Source organism: Panulirus ornatus, chromosome 66 (genome assembly GCF_036320965.1).
Source record: "Panulirus ornatus isolate Po-2019 chromosome 66, ASM3632096v1, whole genome shotgun sequence".
Lineage (NCBI taxonomy): Eukaryota > Metazoa > Arthropoda > Malacostraca > Decapoda > Palinuridae > Panulirus > Panulirus ornatus.
This window is the reverse complement of record NC_092289.1, coordinates 576,447-603,086: the sequence shown is the minus strand read 5'-3', so window position 1 is coordinate 603,086 and position 26,640 is coordinate 576,447. Positions and strand designations below refer to the sequence as shown.

At 41.3% G+C, this 26,640-nt stretch overlaps 1 protein-coding gene across 6 annotated transcripts in view; it reads right to left on the bottom strand.

Moving 5' to 3' along the window:
• LOC139746861 (uncharacterized) overlaps positions 1-26,640 on the bottom strand; it is a 526,669-nt gene that overhangs the window by 107,159 nt on the left and 392,870 nt on the right. For 4 of the 6 annotated variants that reach the window (XM_071658484.1, XM_071658490.1, XM_071658489.1 and 1 more), the window contains one exon: positions 3,935-3,973. The exons of the other annotated variants lie outside the window; for them this stretch is intronic. In XM_071658484.1, coding sequence (XP_071514585.1) covers positions 3,935-3,973 — 39 coding nt within the window. The remainder of the gene's footprint in view (positions 1-3,934; positions 3,974-26,640) is intronic. 6 annotated transcript variants of the gene reach the window in all.

Sequence of the window (26,640 nt, the reverse complement as noted above, 5' to 3'; positions counted from 1 at the left end):
GTAACAGCAATAACAATGGTAGTAATTATTACAATGAGTGACAACAGTAATAATAATTACAATGATAGTACTACTACTACAACAACAACAACAACAACTACTACTACTACTACTAATAATAATAATAGTAGTAATGATGATGATGATAATAATAATGATAATAATAATAATAATAATAATAATAATAATAACTGTCACTGTAATGCTGATAATAATGATATTACTAACTATAAATGATAATCCACTTGGAAAAATAACAGAGATACTACATGCTTCACAATTCGTAAATACTTTCCCTCGTCTCATATTTTTCCGTTACATAATCGTCTCTATATTTCACCTAAGGCCCGGCTTTGATGTGGACTTGTGTCCGTGACTGGAACCTTCAATATCAAAGAACTCATGTATCTTCTACGTTTCGTACAGGGCGGCTATAAGGGTGGTTGACAGGCAAGAAATCAGAGACACAGACACTAGTGACTGAGGAAAAGCTCTATAGACTCTACAGACTTCCTTGGCCTGTGGAAGAAGGCAGACCGGCCATGCAAAACCTCGCATGATGCTTAGCGCGTCCGAGAGTCGTTGGAGCGAAGTCCCCGTAAGACCGTTCGTTAACATCGCCACCGCCAGGAAGGCGCAGGTGCCCCAATCAACGGTACAGGAGGTGATGCAGAAGCGACGCTGCTGAACGTGTACAAGGCGCAGCTGCAGCAAGCCCTACAGCTGACCGATGGTCCGCGACTCACGCTGTCTGCAGTTGACATTTTGGTACGTTGGAAGATGACGATCAGTTTTCACGTGTTCAACTTTCCACATTATGGGCATGCGTAACAGGCGTGACCAGTCCAATGATCATATCATCGTGATATACACGACCATGTCACCATGCCAGTCGTCTCTGCTAAAACCACCGTCAGATCTGACAGTGACCTGGCCAAGATATGTTGCATGATTTTGTTCTCCCACAGTTGGTGGACATTCAAAAACATGTCATCTAGCAACCGTGCACAGATCCTCTTCCCCACACAGCAGTATTATAGTAGGGGATTTACCCACCGAGCATTTCTCCTCATCAATGGATCCTTTCCTTTCGACAGACGGAATGACTCTGGGTTTCACTGATTGGATGTTGTGTGAAGAAAACGTTCAAAGAATAAGTGTTAACAATATTGCAGACCCGAGCAACAGGTTTACTCTTGACCACCAAAGCAGAAACGCTGAAATCAGGACCTGGAGGAAAACTGATTAACGTGCTGATATGTTAGGGGCGACAGAAGCCTTGACATGGACGTTTACTGCTAACCTTACTGGTAGAACTTTGGAATACGTCTCCTTACACAAGAGCTAACTGCATCATTGTATCATATTTCATTCCTCCTTTACTACAACATGAACTTCTAAGCGTAATTTTTGTAAACAGTGTGTGTGTGTGTGTGTGTGTGTGTGTGTGTGTGTGTGTGTGTATACATGTATATATCCATCATCATGGCAAGTAAACACACTGAGATGAGATATATATATATATATATATATATATATATATATATATATATATATATATATATATATATATATATTTTTTTTTTTTTTTTTATACTTTGTCGCTGTCTCCCGCGTTTGCGAGGTAGCGCAAGGAAACAGACGAAAGAAATGGCCCAACCCCCCCCCATACACATGTACATACACACGTCCACACACGCAAATATACATACCTACACAGCTTTCCATGGTTTACCCCAGACGCCTCACATGCCTTGATTCACTCCACTGACAGCACGTCAACCCCTGTATACCACATCGCTCCAATTCACTCTATTCCTTGCCCTCCTTTCACCCTCCTGCATGTTCAGGCCCCGATCACACAAAATCTTTTTCACTCCATCTTTCCACCTCCAATTTGGTCTCCCTCTTCTCCTCGTTCCCTCCACCTCCGACACATATATCCTCTTGGTCAATCTTTCCTCACTCATTCTCTCCATGTGCCCAAACCATTTCAAAACACCCTCTTCTGCTCTCTCAACCACGCTCTTTTTATTTCCACACATCTCTCTTACCCTTACGTTACTTACTCGATCAAACCACCTCACACCACACATTGTCCTCAAACATCTCATTTCCAGCACATCCATCCTCCTGCGCACAACTCTATCCATAGCCCACGCCTCGCAACCATACAACATTGTTGGAACCACTATTCCTTCAAACATACCCATTTTTGCTTTCCGAGATAATGTTCTCGACTTCCACACATTTTTCAAGGCTCCCAAAATTTTCGCCCCCTCCCCCACCCTATGATCCACTTCCGCTTCCATGGTTCCATTCGCTGACAGATCCACTCCCAGATATCTAAAACACTTCACTTCCTCCAGTTTTTCTCCATTCAAACTCACCTCCCAATTGACTTGACCCTCAACCCTACTGTACCTAATAACCTTGCTCTTATTCACATTTACTCTTAACTTTCTTCTTCCACACACTTTACCAAACTCAGTCACCAGCTTCTGCAGTTTCTCACATGAATCAGCCACCAGCGCTGTATCATCAGCGAACAACAACTGACTCACTTCCCAAGTTCTCTCATCCCCAACAGACTTCATACTTGCCCCTCTTTCCAGGACTCTTGCATTTACCTCCCTAACAACCCCATCCATAAACAAATTAAACAACCATGGAGACATCACACACCCCTGCCGCAAACCTACATTCACTGAGAACCAATCACTTTCCTCTCTTCCTACACGTACACATGCCTTACATCCTCGATAAAAACTTTTCACTGCTTCTAACAACTTGCCTCCCACACCATATATTCTTAATACCTTCCACAGAGCATCTCTATCAACTCTATCATATGCCTTCTCCAGATCCATAAATGCTACATACAAATCCATTTGCTTTTCTAAGTATTTCTCACATACATTCTTCAAAGCAAACACCTGATCCACACATCCTCTACCACTTCTGAAACCGCACTGCTCTTCCCCAATCTGATGCTCTGTACATGCCTTCACCCTCTCAATCAATATATATATATATATATATATATATATATATATATATATATACATGTGCGTCAGCGTGTATGCATGCAAATATATATGAAAGATATGTTTTCTATGCAGACACATAAACTATACATTGTAATATATAATATTACTACACTATCTATTACTAAGCTATCTTCTACCAGTTCACATATCACAGCCTCAACCGTAGATCCGACAGATAATGACCATATAGTTAAGAAGGTCTACCTGCTATACCAAGATTCACAACTGTTGATATGAATACACAGTATCATCAGTCACATAACATACTGTCAACACGTATCCTCACACGAGATACTTTCAGCAGATATCTTCACGATAGATACCTCCAATATAAACACCGTCTTCACGATAGATACCTCCAATATAAACATCGTCTTCACGATAGATACCTCCAATATAAACGCCGTCTTCACGATAGATACCTCCAATATAAACACCGAGAGAATATATAGGGGAGAAACAAGAACGGAGAATCTAACAAATGACAGTTGAGACATATAACACCGTTATAACCTATAGTGTTAAGACATGTGATACTGTCATAACTTATAGTACTAAGATATAATATTGGTATAACCTATAGTTTAAGATATATAATACTGTTATAACCTATAGTGTTAAGATATATAATACTGTTATAACCTATAGTGTTAAGATATATAATATTGTTATAACCTATAGTGTTAAGATATATAATACTGTTATAACCTATAGTGTTAAGATATATAATACTGTTATAACCTATAGCCTTAAGATATATAATACTGTTATAACCTATAGTGTTAAGATATATAATACTGTTATAACCTATAGTATCCATTACTGTTATAACCTATAGTATCCATAATCGTATACTTCATATATTATATCAGAGGGTACATTACCAGTAGATGTAAGCTGGGCAGGCAGTTGTGATGGCTCACCTGAAGGATAAAAGAGAGATAAGCGTGATGGCTGTACGTCTGTACATACACTGTCATCATACTCACACAACACACACCGTTCTGAACAAGAAGGAAAATGAGATCATAAAATTTGCGTCTGTACGCGGGTTTACGGTGTCCTCATGAACATCTTATGCACACACACACACACACACACACACACACACACACACACACACACACACAAATGTGCATATATATACATATATATATATATATATATATATATATATATATATATATATATATATTTTTTTTTTTTTTTTTTTTTTTTTTTTTTTTTTTTTTTATACTTTGTCGCTGTCTCCCGCGTTTGCGAGGTAGCGCAAGGAAACATACGAAAGAAATGGCCCAACCCCCCCCCCCATACACATGTACATACACACGTCCACACACGCAAATATACATACCTACACAGCTTTCCATGGTTTACCCCAGACGCTTCACATGCCTTGATTCACTCCACTGACAGAACGTCAACCCCTGTATACCACATCGCTCCAATTCACTCTATTCCTTGCCCTCCTTTCACCCTCCTGCATGTTCAGGCCCCGATCACACAAAATCTTTTTCACTCCATCTTTCCACCTCCAATTTGGTCTCCCTCTTCTCCTCGTTCCCTCCACCTCCGACACATATATCCTCTTGGTCAATCTTTCCTCACTCATTCTCTCCATGTGCCCAAACCATTTCAAAACACCCTCTTCTGCTCTCTCAACCACGCTCTTTTTATTTCCACACATCTCTCTTACCCTTACGTTACTTACTCGATCAAACCACCTCACACCACACATTGTCCTCAAACATCTCATTTCCAGCACATCCATCCTCCTGCGCACAACTCTATCCATAGCCCACGCCTCGCAACCATACAACATTGTTGGAACCACTATTCCTTCAAACATACCCATTTTTGCTTTCCGAGATAATGTTCTCGACTTCCACACATTTTTCAAGGCTCCCAAAATTTTCGCCCCCTCCCCCACCCTATGATCCACTTCCGCTTCCATGGTTCCATCCGCTGACAGATCCACTCCCAGATATCTAAAACACTTCACTTCCTCCAGTTTTTCTCCATTCAAACTCACCTCCCAATTGACTTGACCCTCAACCCTACTGTACCTAATAACCTTGCTCTTATTCACATTTACTCTTAACTTTCTTCTTCCACACACTTTACCAAACTCAGTCACCAGCTTCTGCAGTTTCTCACATGAATCAGCCACCAGCGCTGTATCATCAGCGAACAACAACTGACTCACTTCCCAAGCTCTCTCATCCCCAACAGACTTCATACTTGCCCCTCTTTCCAGGACTCTTGCATTTACCTCCCTAACAACCCCATCCATAAACAAATTAAACAACCATGGAGACATCACACACCCCTGCCGCAAACCTACATTCACTGAGAACCAATCACTTTCCTCTCTTCCTACACGTACACATGCCTTACATCCTCGATAAAAACTTTTCACTGCTTCTAACAACTTGCCTCCCACACCATATATTCTTAATACCTTCCACAGAGCATCTCTATCAACTCTATCATATGCCTTCTCCAGATCCATAAATGCTACATACAAATCCATTTGCTTTTCTAAGTATTTCTCACATACATTCTTCAAAGCAAACACCTGATCCACACATCCTCTACCACTTCTGAAACCGCACTGCTCTTCCCCAATCTGATGCTCTGTACATGCCTTCACCCTCTCAATCAATACCCTCCCATATAATTTACCAGGAATACTCAACAAACTTATACCTCTGTAATTTGAGCACTCACTCTTATCCCCTTTGCCTTTGTACAATGGCACTATGCACGCATTCCGCCAATCCTCAGGCACCTCACCATGAGTCATACATACATTAAATAACCTTACCAACCAGTCAACAATACAGTCACCCCCTTTTTTAATAAATTCCACTGCAATACCATCCAAACCTGCTGCCTTGCCGGCTTTCATCTTCCGCAAAGCTTTTACTACCTCTTCTCTGTTTACCAAATCATTTTCCCTAACCCTCTCACTTTGCACACCACCTCGACCAAAACACCCTATATCTGCCACTCTGTCATCAGACACATTCAACAAACCTTCAAAATACTCATTCCATCTCCTTCTCACATCACCACTACTTGTTATCACCTCCCCATTTACGCCCTTCACTGAAGTTCCCATTTGCTCCCTTGTCTTACGCACCCTATTTACCTCCTTCCAGAACATCTTTTTATTCTCCCTAAAATTTACTGATAGTCTCTCACCCCAACTCTCATTTGCCCTTTTTTTCACCTCTTGCACCTTTCTCTTGACCTCCTGTCAGGAAAGAAAGAGTATTACCAAACGTATATCCTGTGTGTCGCACTGGTTGACTAACAGTAGGAACAGAGAACTGGATATCCACCCCGGCCCACACCGTCACTTTCTAAAAACAGGAACAGAAGGAACTAAGCCAGGATGTTTCCAAGAAGACCCCAGTCGTCTGGTACAGACGCGACACCACGAAGACGAAGACAGAAAACACGAGAATGTGGAATATATATATATATATATATATATATATATATATATATATATATATATAATCAACTGACACTGGCATGTTTCTACGTAGTGATGAGAGGGCCTTACCGTTTACATAATAGAAAGCAGACGTAGACAACTGAATAAAAGTGAAGTAGAATCGGAATTCATTGACAGAATCAAAATCTTAAAAGTAAAATAAAGAAGGAGTTGTTTACTTGATCCTTTCCTGAGGTCGCTGGTTCATAGGTCATTGTCTGACAGTGACCTCACAGGGCTTGAGAACCAGCAGGAGACACCCCAGCGCGCAGCAACCTAACTGGGAGTTCACAAGGGCTCAGAATTTTGCCGCCACACTGTTACCATTATCTGTATCTTACGGAACAGACTGTCTTCATCATCAGGCGAACTATAACACACAACCATACATGGCGTACAAAACTGTCATGTACACACGGTAAAGATTACAAAAGGAACTTAACACTTCTTGTGTGAAACTGAGTGACACCATGGACGAGGAATTTTGAGAAATGTCCATTGGTTTGAGCTTGCATTTGCAGCCCTGCTTTCATGACATTGGAATATATCGATTGCTGGCATTTTCTGTCATTTGCTGTAATAAATGTTATCTTGACTTCTTATTTCGATGAAAATATTCAGTGAGGCTATGATAACGATTAGAAAACTTGTCTCACATCCATGCTTATCAACCGTATCGAGACAATACGAGTCATTGATCATTTCGAAATTCATCGCGTGTACGTACATCAATATGAAAAAAGCAGGACATTCCCTTGACCGGTCCGGTACCTGCATGATATACTACCTCCCATGGATTTCAAATAAGAGGATTCAAGAGCAATATAAAGTACATTCTATTCAGATATGTTTGTTATATTGTAGTAATGTGTTTTCAACTTTTCTGTGATGTAAAAAGGAGTATAAGGAGCTATTCATCACCTTATAATGATGAAAGCTATTCCATATCTTACATTGTTGAAGTCGTGATGAATTAACTCAGAAGGAAAGTCCTTAGACTCCTGTCTGCCTCAGCCATGTGCACAGCTAGAACACCTGTTTTTCAGCAATTGACTAAAAAAAGCTTTTCACGTAAGCATACGTTTTGACATCCCCTGCAAACAGGATCCGCGCAGCATGTGTATTGTGGGAGTGATGGAAGGGATTGTGAATGTTTTCAAACGGGTTCTCATCATTTATGATGACGCATTATCGCCATATACTTAACTACGAATATCCTAGATTACTATTACGTAATAGCGATTTTTCCATGTAATTACGAGAGATGTGGACTATTTCCTGTTGAAAACAGACAATCCTTTAACTAATGTTTTATGGGTGAGGTAAAAAGCGGCCGGCAATATGTAAAAAGGCAAGGCACCAAGGCTGCTCAGGTTACAATGCGGACGCACCAAGGCCGACTAGTTGTCCTTCTGGGACCACCAACGGCAAGAACAACAACCTAGTGATACCAGTGAACGGCAACCCAGTGATACCAGTGAACGGCAACCCAGTGATACCAGTGAACGGCAACCTAGTGATACCAAAGAATCGAAATTCATTGAATGATGTTTGAATTCTTCAATATACATTAATCCCTTTCAGTCTCAACTTTGAAAATACGTATTTAATCAACATAACAAATACATACTCTACCACCTTAACAAACACATACTTTACAACGCAAATACATACTCTTCCAACTCAACAAAAACATATTCTACCAACCCAACAAATACATACACTACCAACCCAACAAATACATCCTCTAGCAACCCAATGAATACATACACTACCAACCTAACAAATATATACTCTACCAACATATCAATTACATACTCTACCAGCCTAATCAATCACCTTTTCCTAAAATAATTTTCCCAAGAAGAGGGAGAGAGAATATGATATTCTCAACTGCAGTAAAGTGGAAAAAGTTTGGAGTGTTGGAGGTGCTGTAGTGTTGGAGGTGCTGTAGTGTTGGAGGTGCTGTAGTGTTGGAGGTGCTGTAGTGTTGGAGGTGCTGTAGTGTTGGAGGTGCTGTAGTGTTGGAGGTGCTGTAGTGTTGGAGGTGCTGTAGTGTTGGAGGTGCTGTAGTGTTGGAGGTGCTGTAGTGTTGGAGGTGCTGTAGTGTTGGAGGTGCTGTAGTGTTAATAGACTATGACATTTCAGGAAGCACTGAAGGCACTGGCATGTCTGAGTCATGATCAGGATGACAAATGATGATCTCAGGCGCCAGCAGCAGCAGAGGATCCACTGAATGAAGAAATACAATGACTTAAGGTCTTTTTCAAACATGATCTGGTATTTGTTAAGATTTTTTAGGTTAGCTGAGATAGGCAACTGAATGCTCTCATCGTGGCTATGGCATATGCACTTCATATATATATATATATATATATATATATATATATATATATATATATATATATATATATATATATACCCCAGGATGACTCAAGTACACTTTCATCGACAAGCCACAAGGGGATGATGAACAAGTGAGCTGGCTGCTATTAGATTTAGTAGCAGGGTTGAGGGACAGGTTAGATAGTTGCACTACCCACATCTTCTGCGGTAACTTTTAAGTTCTGGATGGTAATGGTACAAGAATAATAATACAAGAAATCTTCAGACATGATTAGTAAAACTTGGGATATGTATTTAGAGGGAAGTTACTTAGTTTATGGCTAACTACGTATTCATCACTAACTTCATTAACGATTCCCTGAGTGGATCAGTTAAACACAAGCTACATAGTCATACATATCTTCAAACCATGATCAGTACATTACAAGGAACATGACTTCCTCACTTATAAATGTTCTACTTACTTTTCATTTTGCATACTAGGTTAATTCGTCGAGACCAGAAGCCGTATCTAGTGGTAACATCTTTGAATGAAGCAAAACATTGTGACGGGAAAGAAGGCAGCTCTTAACGATGTTTAGTATCGCTTTCCTTGAATAGTCTGATCTCCAGAATGATGACACAAATACGACGTGGCCTATAACGTCTCGTATGTGGATGACGTATCCTGTGAACCACTATCAAAGAGATCATGTGTCCCTGGAATGTAGATAATCGCAAATAATCCTTCATAATAAGGCTTCAGTAAGAGCCTGCAGCCACTGATGAGGGTTCTCTGGTCGATGGCTGGGTTAGGTCGCTTTAAGGTTGTAAAGGCAATGGTGATGACGGACGCACCTCTTCAGTGCGTCAGTGTCTCCCCTCAGGCATCGCCCTCGCTATAAGGGATTCGTAACCCATAACAAGCTGTACAGAACGTGTCCCGCAAGATGAGGTCCTGCTGCCCTGAGACTTAAGTACGTCACAGACTGGAAAGCATGACCACCTCAGGCCGCTTCAAAGGGCATCAGTGTAAGATGTGTGGAGGCAGATGTGTTAATTCCTCTTCCTTCTGTTCGCAAGTTGGAGCAGCTCGAATGGACAAAACATACATGGAGGTCATGGGACAAGACGTGGATGTGAAGACAAAACATGGAGAAAGGTCAACAGACAGGCTGGGAACTGAAGGACATTTCAGGGCTAAAAGCCCTTATGTGCAGCTTCGGATCAATTTGCTCCAATCATCACTTGACTCAGGTCTTACGTTAGATTTCTATAATTCTCTTTGAAAGTAAGAAAAACACAGTCATTTATGACCTTGTTCACAGGATGGATTATTATTCTTTTCCTATGTTGTTGAGATATATGTAACCTACACACTGAAGCAACCTCTCCTGTCCACTGAGCTTATCCTGTACGGTATATCAGTGTCATCAGGATACAAGTATAATATCAAAAGAAGGTGATCTAAGCTTACAGAACTTATATATCAACCTAATCAGTCACTATAAGGACCTCACCGGACATTACATCGCTCTTTACACTTCTTATAAGTTTTCATGAAATCTGCTTAATACCGAGCACCCAGCACGATGGTCACAATGGTAGACAATACAGATTATCACCATACGACCAGAGCGCTTTCATCCGGAACACAAACGTAAACACGACCGTCCAAAGATCACATTCAATAACGGAACAATCACAGTCTTCCTGCAAACAACACTTGTCTGAAAACAATAAATTCTGTTTATTTGCATATATGAGTGTATCATGTCAGGCGCGTACTGATACTTAGCAAATTATGGAGTGAACATAACGGTAACCCATAATATTTGAGTCCCTTAGATATAAGAATATGGACGAGATATGTTCCTTCTGACTCATGTGGTGCTTCGCCTTGATCAACGTAGCCTAATAGGAAACAGGATGTGTTTCTGGAGGCTTTAGTTGCAATGATGGCTGAGGAGGAAGTTGTAAAGTGGCGGAAATGTTTCGTCGTTTAGGCTCGAACGGTGCGACCTACAGTGGGCGTATATGTGCATGACTGTGTGTGGGGAACATTCGTGAGGACTTGCTAACCTGTTGTGAGGACACGTTCATACTCATGATCTAGATCAGCCAAGTATGTTACCGAACATGATATACTCCTCATCACGCAGCCACGTATGTTACCGAACATGATATACTCCTCGTCACGAGGCACACTCAAGCTGTATTACTGAGAAAATCGAAACCGTTATTTTGAAAGAAAAAACTTCCAGATATGTTAAAAAAAAAAGTCGTTATTCCTTGAGGCACGAGCAGGCCAGACCGGGCTTCACTACAGCACAGCGGGAGAAGAGCAAAGTTCAAAATGATTATCTTGACCATTTCCAATTACTCTCGTGTATTTTTTTTCTTCACTTTCATGAGGGAGGTAATCTACAATTCGTATACCTGACTATATTCAATAACAACTACGACAATGAGGGATCAGTCATCACAGATGAATTCCCTCATCATGTGAGGCAAGCGTTGCTACCATCATCCGAGGTCAGACTGGAGAACCACCTGACTGAATACTCAGAGCAGGTGTGCATGACCCCGGCCGGTGGAGGCGGCCAGCACTACACCACTCACGAGACCATGTATGTGCTGTCATGCCGCTCAACGACATGTGAGGAGAATAAACAATGAGTGTAAACCTAACCAGATAAATGTGGAAATTTTTCTTAAAGAAGAATACACACACACACACACACACACACACACACACACACACACACACATAGTAAACTTTAACAGTTGCAAATGTGTTATAAAGTTGTAGGAAAGATTATACAAACGATGTATTTTGGAGAGATCTTTAAAGACTTGCAATATACTAAAACATGTTAAAAGGTAGCCATGTATCTTCTCCTGTTCACATGAAGAACTACGTGAGAACAATAATAATGATCTGGCAATCTTTCAAAGGCAGGTTTCTCACTTCCTTGAAATTTCGTAAATACTTTTCCTCGTCTATTTTCCCTTTCATTAATCCTTATATATATCAATTAAGGCCAACCCCTGATGTGTGACTTCTGTCTGTGATGGAACCTCCAGCGTGATACAAGAAAAAAAATACGTATTGCATCTGCCAATTTCTCCTGAGTATATAGATGCAATGTGTCAGTTATCATCATTTAAGTATCAAGGTATGTAAAGACTCTGCCTGTTCTCTCAACACAGTACTTACATAACACTACAGTTAAAATGGTAATATAGTAATATGGTCCAGATATTTATATATCACAATCATGCTTTACGAAGTGTTAGTTATGTGGTGATATCCCAGAACATAGCGTTAGTTATGTGATGATATTCCTCAACATAGCGTTAGTTATGTGATGATATTCCTCAACATAGCCTTAGTTATGTGATGATATTCCTCAACATAGCGTTAGTTATTTGATGATATTCCTCAACATAGCGTTAGTTATTTGATGATATTCCTCAACATAGCGTTAGTTATTATGTGATGATATTCCTCAACATAGCGTTAGCAACTATGTGATGATATTCCTCAACATAGCGTTAGTTATGTGATGATATTCCTCAACATAGCGTTAGTTATTATGTGATGATATTCCTCAACATAGCGTTAATCATGTGATGATATTCCTCAACATAGCGTTAGTTATTATGTGATGATATTCCTCAACATAGCGTTAGTAACTATGTGATGATATTCCTCAACCTAGGTTCTACTTTAGTTAATTTGTTCACGTAATGGCTTCTCTATCACATTTAGCAGCACAAACTCGTCATCATGAAATACAGAATTGCTTTATGTGACGACAAGTCCAGAGTCATCTTTTAACATAACAACTCGTCAGTTAAGAAGTTCAAAATGATGGAACAGATCTAATAAACAATGGTGACCGCAAAATAAAAATGTGGTTCAAGAATATGATGAATGAAAACGAAGATATTTGAAATAAGAAAACAAAGCATGAAAATGAAGATATTTTTGCGACAAGGCAAAAAAAAAAAAATAAATATATATATATATATATATATATATATATATATATATATATATATATATATATATATATATATATATATATATATATATAAAGAAGTCTGTGTGAGGGATGAATGCTTGGTAGAGACAATGGAAGAATCCTGGTGAGGGACACAGTTGAGAATGGAAGGAATATATCATAACGGGTGAGATTGAAGAGATGAGTCTGGGTCGGTGAAGTTGAACAATGGGAGGGTAAGGAACGAGTGTGGAGGAGAAGAACACATTAAACAGGAGAAAGCGACAAGGATGATAATTCAGTTGAAAAAAATGAGGGAATTCGGTCTAAGTAGGAGGTGGTGCGTGACATGGAGAAGAGTGGAAGGGAAACAGCAACGAATTTGAAAATCTTGTGTAAGGTAGTTTGGAGAAGCGTCTTTGTGCCAGATCCTGGGACGAGGGCAATGATTGTTTTTGTGTTAATGAAAAAATCAAGATTAGTAGAAATGGACAACTTGGCGTACGTGGATTAATAAGAACAGGAAGAGTTAAAGATGTAGATATAAGGAAGATGTTTGGTTGAAATATAAATGTGAAAAAACATATGGAAAAACGTCTTTCTCTAAGCTGATGGCCAGGGGGGACGTACTGCAGATATTTGGCCAGGGGGGACGTACTGCAGATATTTGGCCAGGGGGGACGTACTGCAGATATTTGGCCAGGGGAGACGTACTGCAGATATTTGGCCAGGGGAGACGTACTGCAGATATTTGGCCAGGGGGGACGTACTGCAGATATTTGGCCAGGGGAGACGTACTGCAGATATTTGGCCAGGGGAGACGTACTGCAGATATTTGGCCAGGGGAGACGTACTGCAGATATTTGGCAAGGGGGGACGTACTGCAGATATTTGGCCAGGGGAGACGTACTGCAGATATTTGGCCAGGGGGGACGTACTGCAGATATTTGGCCAGGGGAGACGTACTGCAGATATTTGGCCAGGGGGGACGTACTGCAGATATTTGGCCAGGGGAGACGTACTGCAGATATTTGGCCAGGGGAGACGTACTGCAGATATTTGGCCAGGGGGGACGTACTGCAGATATTTGGCCAGGGGAGACGTACTGCAGATATTTGGCCAGGGGAGACGTACTGCAGATATTTGGCCAGGGGAGACGTACTGCAGATATCTGGCCAGGGGGGACGTACTGCAGATATTTGGCCAGGGGAGACGTACTGCAGATAAAAAGTTGTAAATAAAAGCTTATGAGAACTGGCTGACGTTCCGAGAAGATATAAATATTGAAACACGACAGATTCAGTGAATTAACTGTTAAAATATTTCTGGTAATACAAGAACCTAACCTAACGTGGCAGTGAGTTAGTCTGTTAAATATTTACAGACGACTGACTTTAACCAGGAGCTATGGTCACACCACAGTCATCATGATGATGACTGTAACATTTTAGACTCAGCATATTGGCATTACAGATTATGGGTCTTAGAAAGTCTTTGGATATGAGAGCAAAACTTTCTATCAACAAATACGTAGCATCCATAAACAAAGATTTACACCAGTGAGTTCTGATAGACATTGAAGCCATTTTCTTTAATACCATAATACTGTATCGCTGATACATGAACCAAGGCTGTAAAAGTTGACATACAGTATATGGAGGGAGGGAGATGCACAGCCTTGGTTCATGTTCCGCATTCTATGTGCTTAAGAAACAAAGGAACGTTGGTGAGCAGTGTATCATTCATCTTAAGGAGATATCAACGTTCTGTATCATCCATCCTCGGACATCTTCGTCTGTCAGCCACGTATATCCCAACATACATTCATCTGTCACACACACACACACACACACACACACACACACACACACACACACACACACACACACACATACACAATTGTATAAGTAAAAAAAACGACAATCATGTGGGCTAATGATTCTACGGATATGTATGTACCTATGTTGATACAGAAATCACTTTACATATTGCTTTACTTATAGAAATAAAAAAAAAAATGAAATGAATATATGGAGTTCTGGATCAATAATTCTGATATCATACAGCATGGCAAGCTGTAGCGGACATACCGGCCGACCCACAAGTTCCAGCAAGATGTGCGCGTCTCATACTTCACAAATAATCCCAACATAGCAGATGACCCGTTGTAACTGGTGAGGCTGTTGATTACAGTGCTGCGTTAGTGCAGTGTTGTCTGTAGTAATTACAAGATCTGTAGGTTATTTGTGAAACAAGAAAGTAAACAAGAGAGTCTTGTTTTGGTCGGCACTCTGTCGAAAATGGAGACATCTCGAGGTAAAGAAGTTTTACCTTCACCTGGGTTGTCTGTCCGTCACCTTCTGCACATCATCTCCACCAGGTACTGGACGACCATCTCAGCTATGTATATGTCCGTCACCTTTACAGAATGTGTTCCAGTAGCATCTTCGTATCGTGTTGAACTCTCACCTCTCCAACACAGTGAGCGATCATCTTCAACTGGCACAAAGCCAACGCCTTCAACAGGCGTTGCTAGAATACCTTTACCAGATTTGGAAGCATCACTTCTTCAGTGATGATGTCCCAGTAATTTCAGCAGACGTTGCATGAATATCTTTCCAAGACTTGGCTTCATTCCACCCAGCTGGACATACTTCCTTTGGCTGTTTGACAAATATGTATGAACTTAGCGTAGAATAACTCACCACAGCTGTGACAGGTATAGTCACACGACACCGTGCGACTCGACTCGAAATTCTCCAGGGGCGTTTACGTCTTGGAACATACTTCATCCCGACAGGACTTATGAACCCCCAGGTGAGTCCATGTCCAGGGAAATAATCCTCAAATACAGGCCTAAAGAGCTCCCAGGGGTGTCCATGTCCAGGCCAATACGAGCCCAGGGGATGTCCATGTCCAGGGATATAATCCACACTGACAGGCCTTACCAGTCCACCTGGGGTGTCTAAGTTTGCACACATGGCCCTCAGTGACATATGAGTCTATCAGAGGTGCCCATGTCCAGGGATATGGCCCTCACTAACAAGCCTAATAAGCCTACTAGAAGTGCCCAATTCTGGGGACACGTCCGCATCAACTTATCATGTGCTGGTACTTTAATTCTTCCTCCATATAATGAAGAACCATCACCTTCACCAAGTGCTTCCTCAACCCTCTTACCAAATGTTTGATCATGGTTTTTGACCGGGTATATTCACGTGGCACATCCATCACGTACATTAACAGCATCATTCACTAGGTACTGAGCCATCAGTTACACCAGGGCTTGACCCATCACCTTTACCAAGGTATAAAACCTTGCCTACACAAGATGGTGAACCCTCACCTTCACTAGCTGGTCAGCCACTGCTTTCACCCGGTACACCACCCATACTAAACTTCAGTTTGTCATTTTCACCAGGTAGTGAGTGAGGAATCTCCCTCACATGACACAGTGAAGCATCACCGTCATCAACCGCTGGATCTCACCCTTAAAATATGTTGATCAAGTCTCTTACACACACACACACACACACACACACACACACACACACACACATTATGTAATATATATTTTGTATCTGTGCTCGTAATCATCTACATTTGATTGATGACAAAGCCAACGATGTAGTTCAGGACGAAAACGATGAGTGGTACAATATTCAGCTCCAAACTTGGAGATCAATCCTTACTCTGGAATACCACGTACTCTGTACCTGCTGGTTTCTGGCTACGGTGATATGATTAATCAGCGGCACCCGAGCAGCTGCTAATACATGGCTGACCATAAACATGACTGATAAATAGTTCATGTAATAAGAGTCATCCCAGTGGAATCAGAGTGACACCCATGACTACTAACGAGAGATGGAAAGTCTATGACACAAGCTTCACAACCAGAGAGATATTTATGACACAATCTTCACAACCAGAGAGATATTTATGACACAAGCTTCACAACCAGAGAGATATTTATGACACAATCTTCACAACCAGAGAGATATTTATGACACAAGCTCACAACCAGAGATATTTATGACACAAGCTTCACAACCAGAGAGATATTTATGAAAGAGCAAACGAACCCCCTCCCCAACCAACCCCCCGCCATTTTAGAGGCAGAATCAGGTCAAGAATCATAGTAAGGGAGGCAAGACCTTAACCTTCATCAATACTTATACGTAACAATTTTCTGTACTGAACATTATTCTAGATTTTACAGTTAACCAAAATCTGATGATAAATACAAAATATTAATTAAAATCTTATAGAAATATAAAATCGTTGAGAAAGACAAAATAATTGTGGAACAAATCAAAGATGAAGTCTCTCGATATGAGAACAGTCTGTTGGGTTTCCCGAAACTTTACATCAAGTGAAACACAAACATAACAACTTTCTCCTTTTAACTGAAGTAGTCAACAGTACTTTGACCTCCAAGGGCCGGACGGAGAGCTGCAGGCGACAAGACTGCGTGGGATAAATGACCAAGTATGAGAAGTTCCTAATGAGATACAAAACCCAAGTTAAGGTATCAATTAACATGGTTTACCCTTAATGAATACATCAGTACCTAATGCATCAATATCTAAACCTAAAGTAAGGCAACCCTTCTAGTGCAGATAGTAAACCGGAATCAATATGAGATCTCCCATCTTCCTTATATATATATATATATATATATATATATATATATATATATATATATATAGGGAAAGGTCTGTGGGTCTGGATGTGGATGGGGAGCTGTGGTTTCATTACATCACACAACATGACATCTAGAAAGTGGATGTGAGCGGATGTGGCCCTTCGCCTGTTCCTGGCGCTAACTCGCAAACGTGGAAGACGGTAATCAAGTATGAAAAAGAACATATATACCTCGCAAACGCGGGAGACAGCGACAAAGTATAATAAATAAAATAATATATATATATATATATATATATATATATATATATATATATATATATATATATATATATCGTGCGATAATGGATCATATTCCGAAAGAGAGAGCGCAAAGCTCGTGGAGTCTTTGAGAAGGTGGTGGTGGTTCCAGTGTAGACACACAAGCTAACAGGGAGACATCAAGCCACGCCCATATGACGTGCCGGCATGCAGGATAAAGCGAGCTCAAGGCACATTCTTGAGGACGCCATCATTTTTGCTGAGGTGAAGACAGCTCAAGATAACATCTTCATCGCATGTTTTGTAAAATAGTAAAACACTGTATTCACTGCTACCAAATTGTCGTGTGACACTTTCTCGATAGTTGTGTGGTTGTTTGGTCACTAATGGTGCGATGGTTGGTTGGTTATGTAGGTTTTAAATCTATCAACTTGCAGGGTCATTAAGGCCATCATCGTTAAGTTATAACTCCAACTGAACAATCTTGAACATCTTTAAAAGTTCCATAAAATAGCAAGACCATAAACGGTCTCGCTGGACTTACAGTACTTGGTGGTACGAAGGTTTGAGGTCTTCTTGTCTCGAGGGTCACTTAGCACGTGCTGTGGTCAGACTCTGGGCCGCCAAGTGTGACATTTCCAGCAATAACTGATATTCAGTCTGGCGGTGCTCAGGTCAGGCCACTTTGATGGACTGTTAACCAAAACGTTTGAGGAATGTGACGTATGCGTGATGAACGACACTAACGAAAACCAAGACATTGATAACAGGGAGAGGGAGCAACACCCCGCTGTTTCCCTGCCTCTCTTGCGTTAGGTCTGGGACCTGCCTCATTTCATCTTGGAGGAAGGATCGTAAACTAGGAGAACAAAGGAAAGAGAAGTCATGTAAGTCTTCAGTACCATTACTACCGTCAGGAGGCTGTGAATTTCAGCGATTTCTCTGTCGTTATCATTATAGGTTATCTAACTAATATATGGCCTGAGAAAGTAAACATACCTGCTATGTAACATTAGTTATACGAGAACAAAAAGTTAATTCTATTTTTCAACGACGCTGCCTCTTATTTTCTCTTGCGGTGTGTATGATAATTCCAGCACCCGCCACTAACACTGTAAACCAAGGATCACGGCTGCTGACTTCGATTCAGAGGTTAACACATTACAGAGTAACTGAGAATTGTCTGTCTCTTAGATAGTGCTTAGCATGTTGCTTCATTTGACAAAACCAAAGTAAAGTTCATTTATCATTTAAAGGTGACTGATGATCCCTGTTTACACGGTAAGGTGTACATGATGTGGTCATGGTAATATGTGTGGTTTGATATTGTATGGACGATACTTATGAAGAACCAGCACCTCATAAATGCATACGAATTATTTCAGATGATACTGGCCATCAAAGATCAAGAATGGACCATTGTAAGACAAGAGATCGACCCAGGCAGGAACCAGGCGGACCTAAGAGTAACAATATACTCCAGACAAAGTACAATAATCACTAAAGTCTAGACTTAAAGAAGACGTTGTATGGAAGGTTTCCGTTATCCAGGCAACGATGCGTTCCACCCACACCTGTACCATAATTGGTCACTCCACAAGTGGTTGCCCCTTTTTCTTGCGTTCCTGACCGTGACGCATTCACGGGCCGCCCATGGTCGAGCGCATAGGTTCCAATCCTAGTTGCGGCAGTCGGCCCACAGTCAACCCAGTTGTTTATCCACCCCTGGAGGTTGGTCGATAAAATGGGTACCTGGCTCAGGCTAAGGCACGCACGCACACACACACACACACACACACACACACACACACACACACACACACACACACTGGGAAAGGCCTCTCGACAAACTGTTCCAAGGGTCCATAATTTCCCTGACAATCGAAATGACGCATCTCAGGGCTCAGAAAGCCTCAGGGAAGGAGGTCCTGGATAATACCAGGACACACTCTAAGGAGTGGGTAGTGGGACAAATAATAAACTTACTAAACAAGTCAATATGGTATACTGCTGGAGCAGGAAGTAAGTTAGGATACCGCTGGAGCAGTATCATCGAAAAGCTCTACTCACCAGTGGCGTGTTGCTTACTGCATGGCAGCCGTGAAGCTGCAGGAACCCCTGAAGGAGGGGTTCTGGGATGGTAATGGTAATAATGATACTACTATTACTTCTACTACTACTACTACTACTACTACTACTACTACTACTACTACTAATAATAATAATAATAATAATACTGATAATGATCATAATGGCATAAAGAATGACTGGGTAACAACTAAGGTAAGACCCAGGTAGAACCTGGGAAGGATCTGAGAAAGACGTGTGGACGAACTGCGGAAGATATGTCGGAGGGACTGGTGAAGACCTGGTGAGGACATGAGGAGATCTGGGGAAAATTTTGGAATTACCTAGGAAAGATCTTCGGAAGATCTGAGGAAAAACTGATAAGAAAATGGGGAGGATTTCGGAAGATCCTGAAGATTTGAGGAAGACCTGGGAGGGGGCCCAGGAAGACTTGTTTGTGCGATGGTTTTTACGTTTATCTAGTTATGTTTCACAGCTAAACTTTTGTTATATCTACTTCAGAATCTCGGCAGGTTTTAAGCTGTCACATGTTAGCCTTGGAGGACATTTTGGGGTCACAAGGTGGCTTCATTTTTTCCTAGGTAACACCTGGTACCCTCCTACACTCAACAACAACCATGAAAATCTCCAGCAAACGTGGTTGTCACCAGCACAACAACATGTACTGATAACAACATTATTGCTTTCATATTCTCAACAAGATATCCAGTGTTCCAGAGGAAAAGTCTACAGTGCTTAGGGTAACCTTGACTTCTGTATATACATAACATTTCAATGAGCATATCTTCCCCTATATAGAGGAACCCAATTTGTTTTCCCCCATTTCATTACTCTCTTTCCAAGATTCACAATTAAGATTTGTTTCTTTCTCCCTGACCACTCGACCTTATCATCTGGAACTGCCGCACGTCAGTATGGCCGCACGTCAGTATGGCCGCACGTCAGTACACCGCATGTCAGTATGGCCGCACGTCAGTATGGTCGCACGTCAGTATGGCCGCACGTCAGTATGGCCGCATGTCAGTATGGTCGTACGTCAGTATGGTCGCACGTCAGTATAGTCGCATGTCAGTACGCCCGCACGTCAGTATGGTCGAACGTCAGTATGGTCGCACGTCAGTATGGCCGTACGTCAGTATCGTCGCACGTCAGTATGGTCGCATGTCAGTACGCCCGCACGTCAGTATGGTCGAACGTCAGTATGGCCGTACGTCAGTATGGCCGCACGTCAGTATGGTCGCACGTCAGTAAGGTTACGCACGCTATAAAAAAAAAGTTATAAAAAACAACTTTCTTACGATTTATGTCTTGGTTTGAGGTGTAACGGGACGAAGTTTATCATCTGTGATTTTCTTTTGCAGATGAACACGAAATTAACAAGACAAGTGGGCGAAACATTTTTACCCGCTAGAGAATGATGATGATGATGATGACAATGATGATGATGACAATGATGATGATGATGATGATGATGATGATGACAATGATGATGATGATGATGATGATGATGACAATGATGATAATGATGATGATGATGATGATGATGATGATGATGATGATGATGATGACAATGATGATGATGATGATGATGATGATGATGATGATGATGATGATGATGACAATGATGACAATGATGATGATGATGATGATGATGATGATGATGACAATGATGATGATGATGATGATGATGATGATGATGACGATGATGATGATGATGATGATGACAATGATGACAATGATGATAATGATGATGATGATGATGATGATGATGATGATGATGATGATGATGACAATGATGACAATGATGATGATGATGATGATGATGATGATGATGATGATGACAATGATGACAATGATGATGATGATGATGATGATGATGATGATGACAATGATGATGATGATGATGATGATGATGATGATGACGATGATGATGATGATGATGATGACAATGATGATGATGATGATGATGATGATGACAATGATGACAATGATGATGATGATGATGATGATGATGATGATGACAATGATGATGATGATGATGATGATGATGATGATGACGATGATGATGATGATGATGATGACAATGATGATGATGATGATGATGATGATGATGACAATGATGATGATGATGATGATGATGACAATGATGATGATGATGATGATGATGATGACAATGATGACAATGATGATGATGATGATGATGATGATGACAATGATGACAATGATGATGATGATGATGATGATGATGATGACAGTCTGGGTTGTGTTTGATGGACGTAGTCTGCTGGACACGACGATGGTGATGATAATGATGAATATGTTTATAGTGAAGATAATGATTATCGTCTTACACAGATATAAGGAATGGTAGTTGAGGTGGTCCAGGTTACCACTTTCTTAGCATGGGATTTTGAGGATCCCAAGATATAAAGGAACCCCTCATGCCCGGCCGGCAGACCGTCACGGCAAAAAATATAATTACCCATTTAAAGCGGAAATCCTGGCCACTGCAGACGGAGGTGTTCAGTTTGACGCTCTCATCATCGGAGTAATAACGAGGAACCCGACGGTCGTAACGACTCTCTGATTGGCTGTTGGTCTCGACGGTTCCCAAATTCGTCACCAGATGGGGAAGGTGACGCCTTCAGCAGTTCGAGGAAGCCCGCTGTTCACTCACACACACACACACACACACACACACACCAGGCGTATGTAAGCGTGTGTGGGTGAGTGTGGGTGAGTGTGTGTGTGTGTGTGTGTGTGTGTGTGTCCATAAGGTTAGTATTATATACATGAAGAGGAGAGAGAGAGAGAGAGAGAGAGAGAGAGAGAGAGAGAGAGAGAGAGAGAGAGAGAGAGAGAGAGAGAGAGAGGGGGCATCATGAATGTTAAACTCTCTCCCCGTAATACAATTACTAATCGTACACTCACATACACACACACTGCACTATCATGCTATTCTTGGAATGTGAAATCCTATCATCATATAACAGTGCTGGCTTTATGACTCAGATGTAAAGAGAAAAGGAGTCCAGAAAACCTGCAGTATTTAAGTTGGTCATATAAACATATTCAAATATTGGATACAGATATTACATGAACCTCAGTCATACAGTTACTTCTACAAGGCCTTCTGGGGCAGGTGGTGCGGTCGTATACTTAAAATCATTTGCACGACGATTTAACATCACTGTAATAACTAATCCGTGAATTCAATGACCTAACCCTTGAGGGCCATGATCTAACTGAGTAAGATGACGTAGCTCTTGAGTACGATGATTAAAGTCCTCGTACTCAAGCATTAAGTGGTCCTACTTAAGAGATCAAGTCCACGTCATCGAAATATTAATATACCGTAACCATTTCTGACATGAGACTAACGACCTCCCAGTTGGCGAGGTGTCATCATTACCACAGTTCCACTCGGCTGCCCGTGCCAGTGACCAGGTCACCAGGTCCTCCAGCAAGTGATGGTCATGATAAAAAGCTATGAAATCGACGAGTTAGAACTGATGAATATCTCATTAGGTCGCAAGGTGCCCCAGGGTGGAGGTATGCCACTGATGGTGGCACACGCAGTCAGGGTTGATGAGATGACCCCCGCACAGAGAGCGAGGGCAAGACGACTGACTCCCTCCTGTTACTGCTCGTATTAATGAAGGTAAATAACACATTTCATCATGCGTGGCGATGTGCTCCTGTACTATGTGTGAGGTGAGACATGAGAACATATAAACTAACATGTATGAACTAAATTGTTGAGTTGGAGACGCAAGGTTAACACAAGATCGCCTCTGATCGTGCGCAAATTATGTCTAATATATTGACAGCGGCGAGTTTGACTACTACTGACTTGATCTTCATATCATAGCTTACCATCATGCTTCACTAATACAGTAATCAGTTACTATCATACTACTTTCATACAGTAATGGGTTACCATCATACTGCATTGATGATACAGTAACGGTGTATCACCATATTGCATTGCTACAGTAGTGAGTAACTATCATGAAATGATACAGTATTGAGTTACCGTCGTGGTACGTTGATACAGTATTGTGTTATCGCCATGGTACGATGATAAAGTACAGAGTTACCGTCATGGTACGTTGTTACAGTATTGAGTTACCGTTATGGTACGGTGTTACAATAATGAGTTACTGCCATGGTACGTTGATACAGTACTGAGTTACCATCGTAGTGCGTTGATACCTTTCCAACGGTTACTGCCAGACAAAGCAGACAGTGGCTGGTCTGTACTGATTGGCGTTGGACGGCGGGACTCAAGTGTGATGTTGGGACTTAAATAACTTTGTTAAATACTGGCACCTGATGATGAGGTGGACTGTCTCCACGACACATGTCGCGCCACATGTATAGAAAAACTACGTTAAATTAAATCATATGAACTCCTACTGAAGTGCGATTTCAAGAGTTTTGGAAAGGGGCAAGTATGCAGTCTGTTGTGGATGAGAGAGTCTGGGAAGTGAGTCAGTTGTTGTTCGCTGATGATACAACGCTGGTGGCTGATTCATGTGAGAAACTGCAGAAGCTGGTGACAGAGTTTGGTAAAGTGTGTGAAAGAAGAAAGTTGAGAGTAAATGTGAATAAGGGCAAGGTTATTAGGTACAGTAGGGTTGAGGGTCAAGTCAATTGGGAGGTAAGTTTGAATGGAGAAAAACTGGAGGAAGTGAAGTGTTTTAGACATCTGGGAGTGGATTTGGCAGCGGAGGGAACCATGGAAGCGGAAGTGAATCATAGGGTGGGGGAGGGGGCGAAAATTCTGGGAGCCTTGAAGAATGTGTGGAAGTCGAGAACATTATATCGGAAAGCAAAAATGGGTATGTTTGAAGGAATAGTGGTTCCAACAATGTTGTATGGTTGCGAGGCGTGGGTTATGGATAGAGTTGTGCGCAGGAGGGTGGATGTGCTGGATATGAGATGTTTGAGGACAATATGTGGTGTGAGGTAGTTTGATCGAGTAAGTAATAATAGGGTAAGAGAGATGTGTGGTGATAAAAAGAGTGTGGTTGAGAGAGCAGAAGAGGGTGTTTTGAAATGGTTTGGTCACATGGAGAGAATGAGTGAGGAGAGACTGACCAAGAGGATATATGTGTCAGAGGTGGAGGGAACGAGGAGAAGTGGGAGACCAAATTGGAGGTGGAAAGATGGAGTGAAAAAGATTTTGAGTGATCGGGGCCTGAACATGCAGGAGGGTGAAAGGCGTGCAAGGAATAGAGTGAATTGGAACGATGTGGTATACCAGGGTCGATGTGCTGTCAATGGATTGAACCAGGGCATGTGAAGCGTCTGGGGTAAACCATGGAAAGTTCTGTGGGGCCTGGATGTGCAAAGGGAGCTGTGGTTTCGGTGCATTATTACATGATAGCTAGAGACTGAGTGTGAACGAATGGGGCCTTTGTTGTCTTTTCCTAGCGATACCTCGCACACATGAGGGGGGAGGGGGTTGCTATTCCATGTGTGGCGAGGTGGCGATGGGAATGAATAAAGGCAGACAGTATGAATTATGTACATGTGTATATATGTATATGTCTGTGTGTGTGTATACATATGTATACGTTGAGATGTATAGGTATGTATATTTGCGTGTGTGGACGTGTATGTATATACATGTGTATGTGGGTGGGTTGGGCCATTCTTCCGTGTGTTTCCTTGCGCTACCTCGCTAACGCAGGAGACAGCGACAAAACAAAATAAGAATAAATAATATATATATATATATATATATATATATATATATATATATATATATATATATATATATATACTATTCGCCATTTCCCGCATCAGCGAGGTAGCGTTAAGAAAAGAGGACTGGGCCTTTGAGGGAATATCCTCACCTGGCCCCCTTCTCTGTTCTTTCTTTTGGGAAAAAAAAAAGAGAAATGAGAGGGGAGGATTTCCAGCCCCCCCGCTCCCTTCCCTTTTAGTCACCTTCTACGACACGCAGGGAATACGTGGGAAGTATTCTTTCTCCCCTATCCGCAGGGATATATATATATATATATATATATATATATATATATATATATATATATATATATATATATATATATATACACAAGTTAACGATAACCGTATAGTTCTTATAGCCATCAAGACACAGAACCCTGAGTTACATAACTGCGAACAAACAATTGTTAAACTGTTCTTCATCGTAACCAGAACAGAGAGGCGACCTGGTTACCTTACTTGTGAAAAGTGTGTGAGCCGAGGAGGCCAGACTGTGTTCTCAGGTACTTCAGTACAACCACACTACCACACTAACCGTTCACGTCACTCCCAGACACGTATATAGTTGACGATACCAGACACACGCAGTCCACACATATCACCGTTAATTGTATAGTTTTATATTAATTTCAATTTTCGGTCAGTACTCTGTATCATGGCAACTTAGAAAATGATTGTCAAAAAGACTGACGATCTAAAAGACGAGATCAGGACCACTGATGTTATGAAAAGACGCTATAAGTAGAAAGTTTTTTATCAGTTTGATCTGCGTTAAACTTACGTGACCATTAACTTGTGAACGTACGTGACCAGTAACTTGTGAACGTATGTGACCAGTAACTTGTGAACGTATGTGACCAGTTACTTTTTAACGTATGTAACTAGTAACTTGTGAACGTACGTGACCAGTAACTTGTGAACGTATGTGACCAGTAACTTGTGAACGTACGTGATCAGTTACTTTTTAACGTATGTAACTAGTAACTTGTGAACGTAC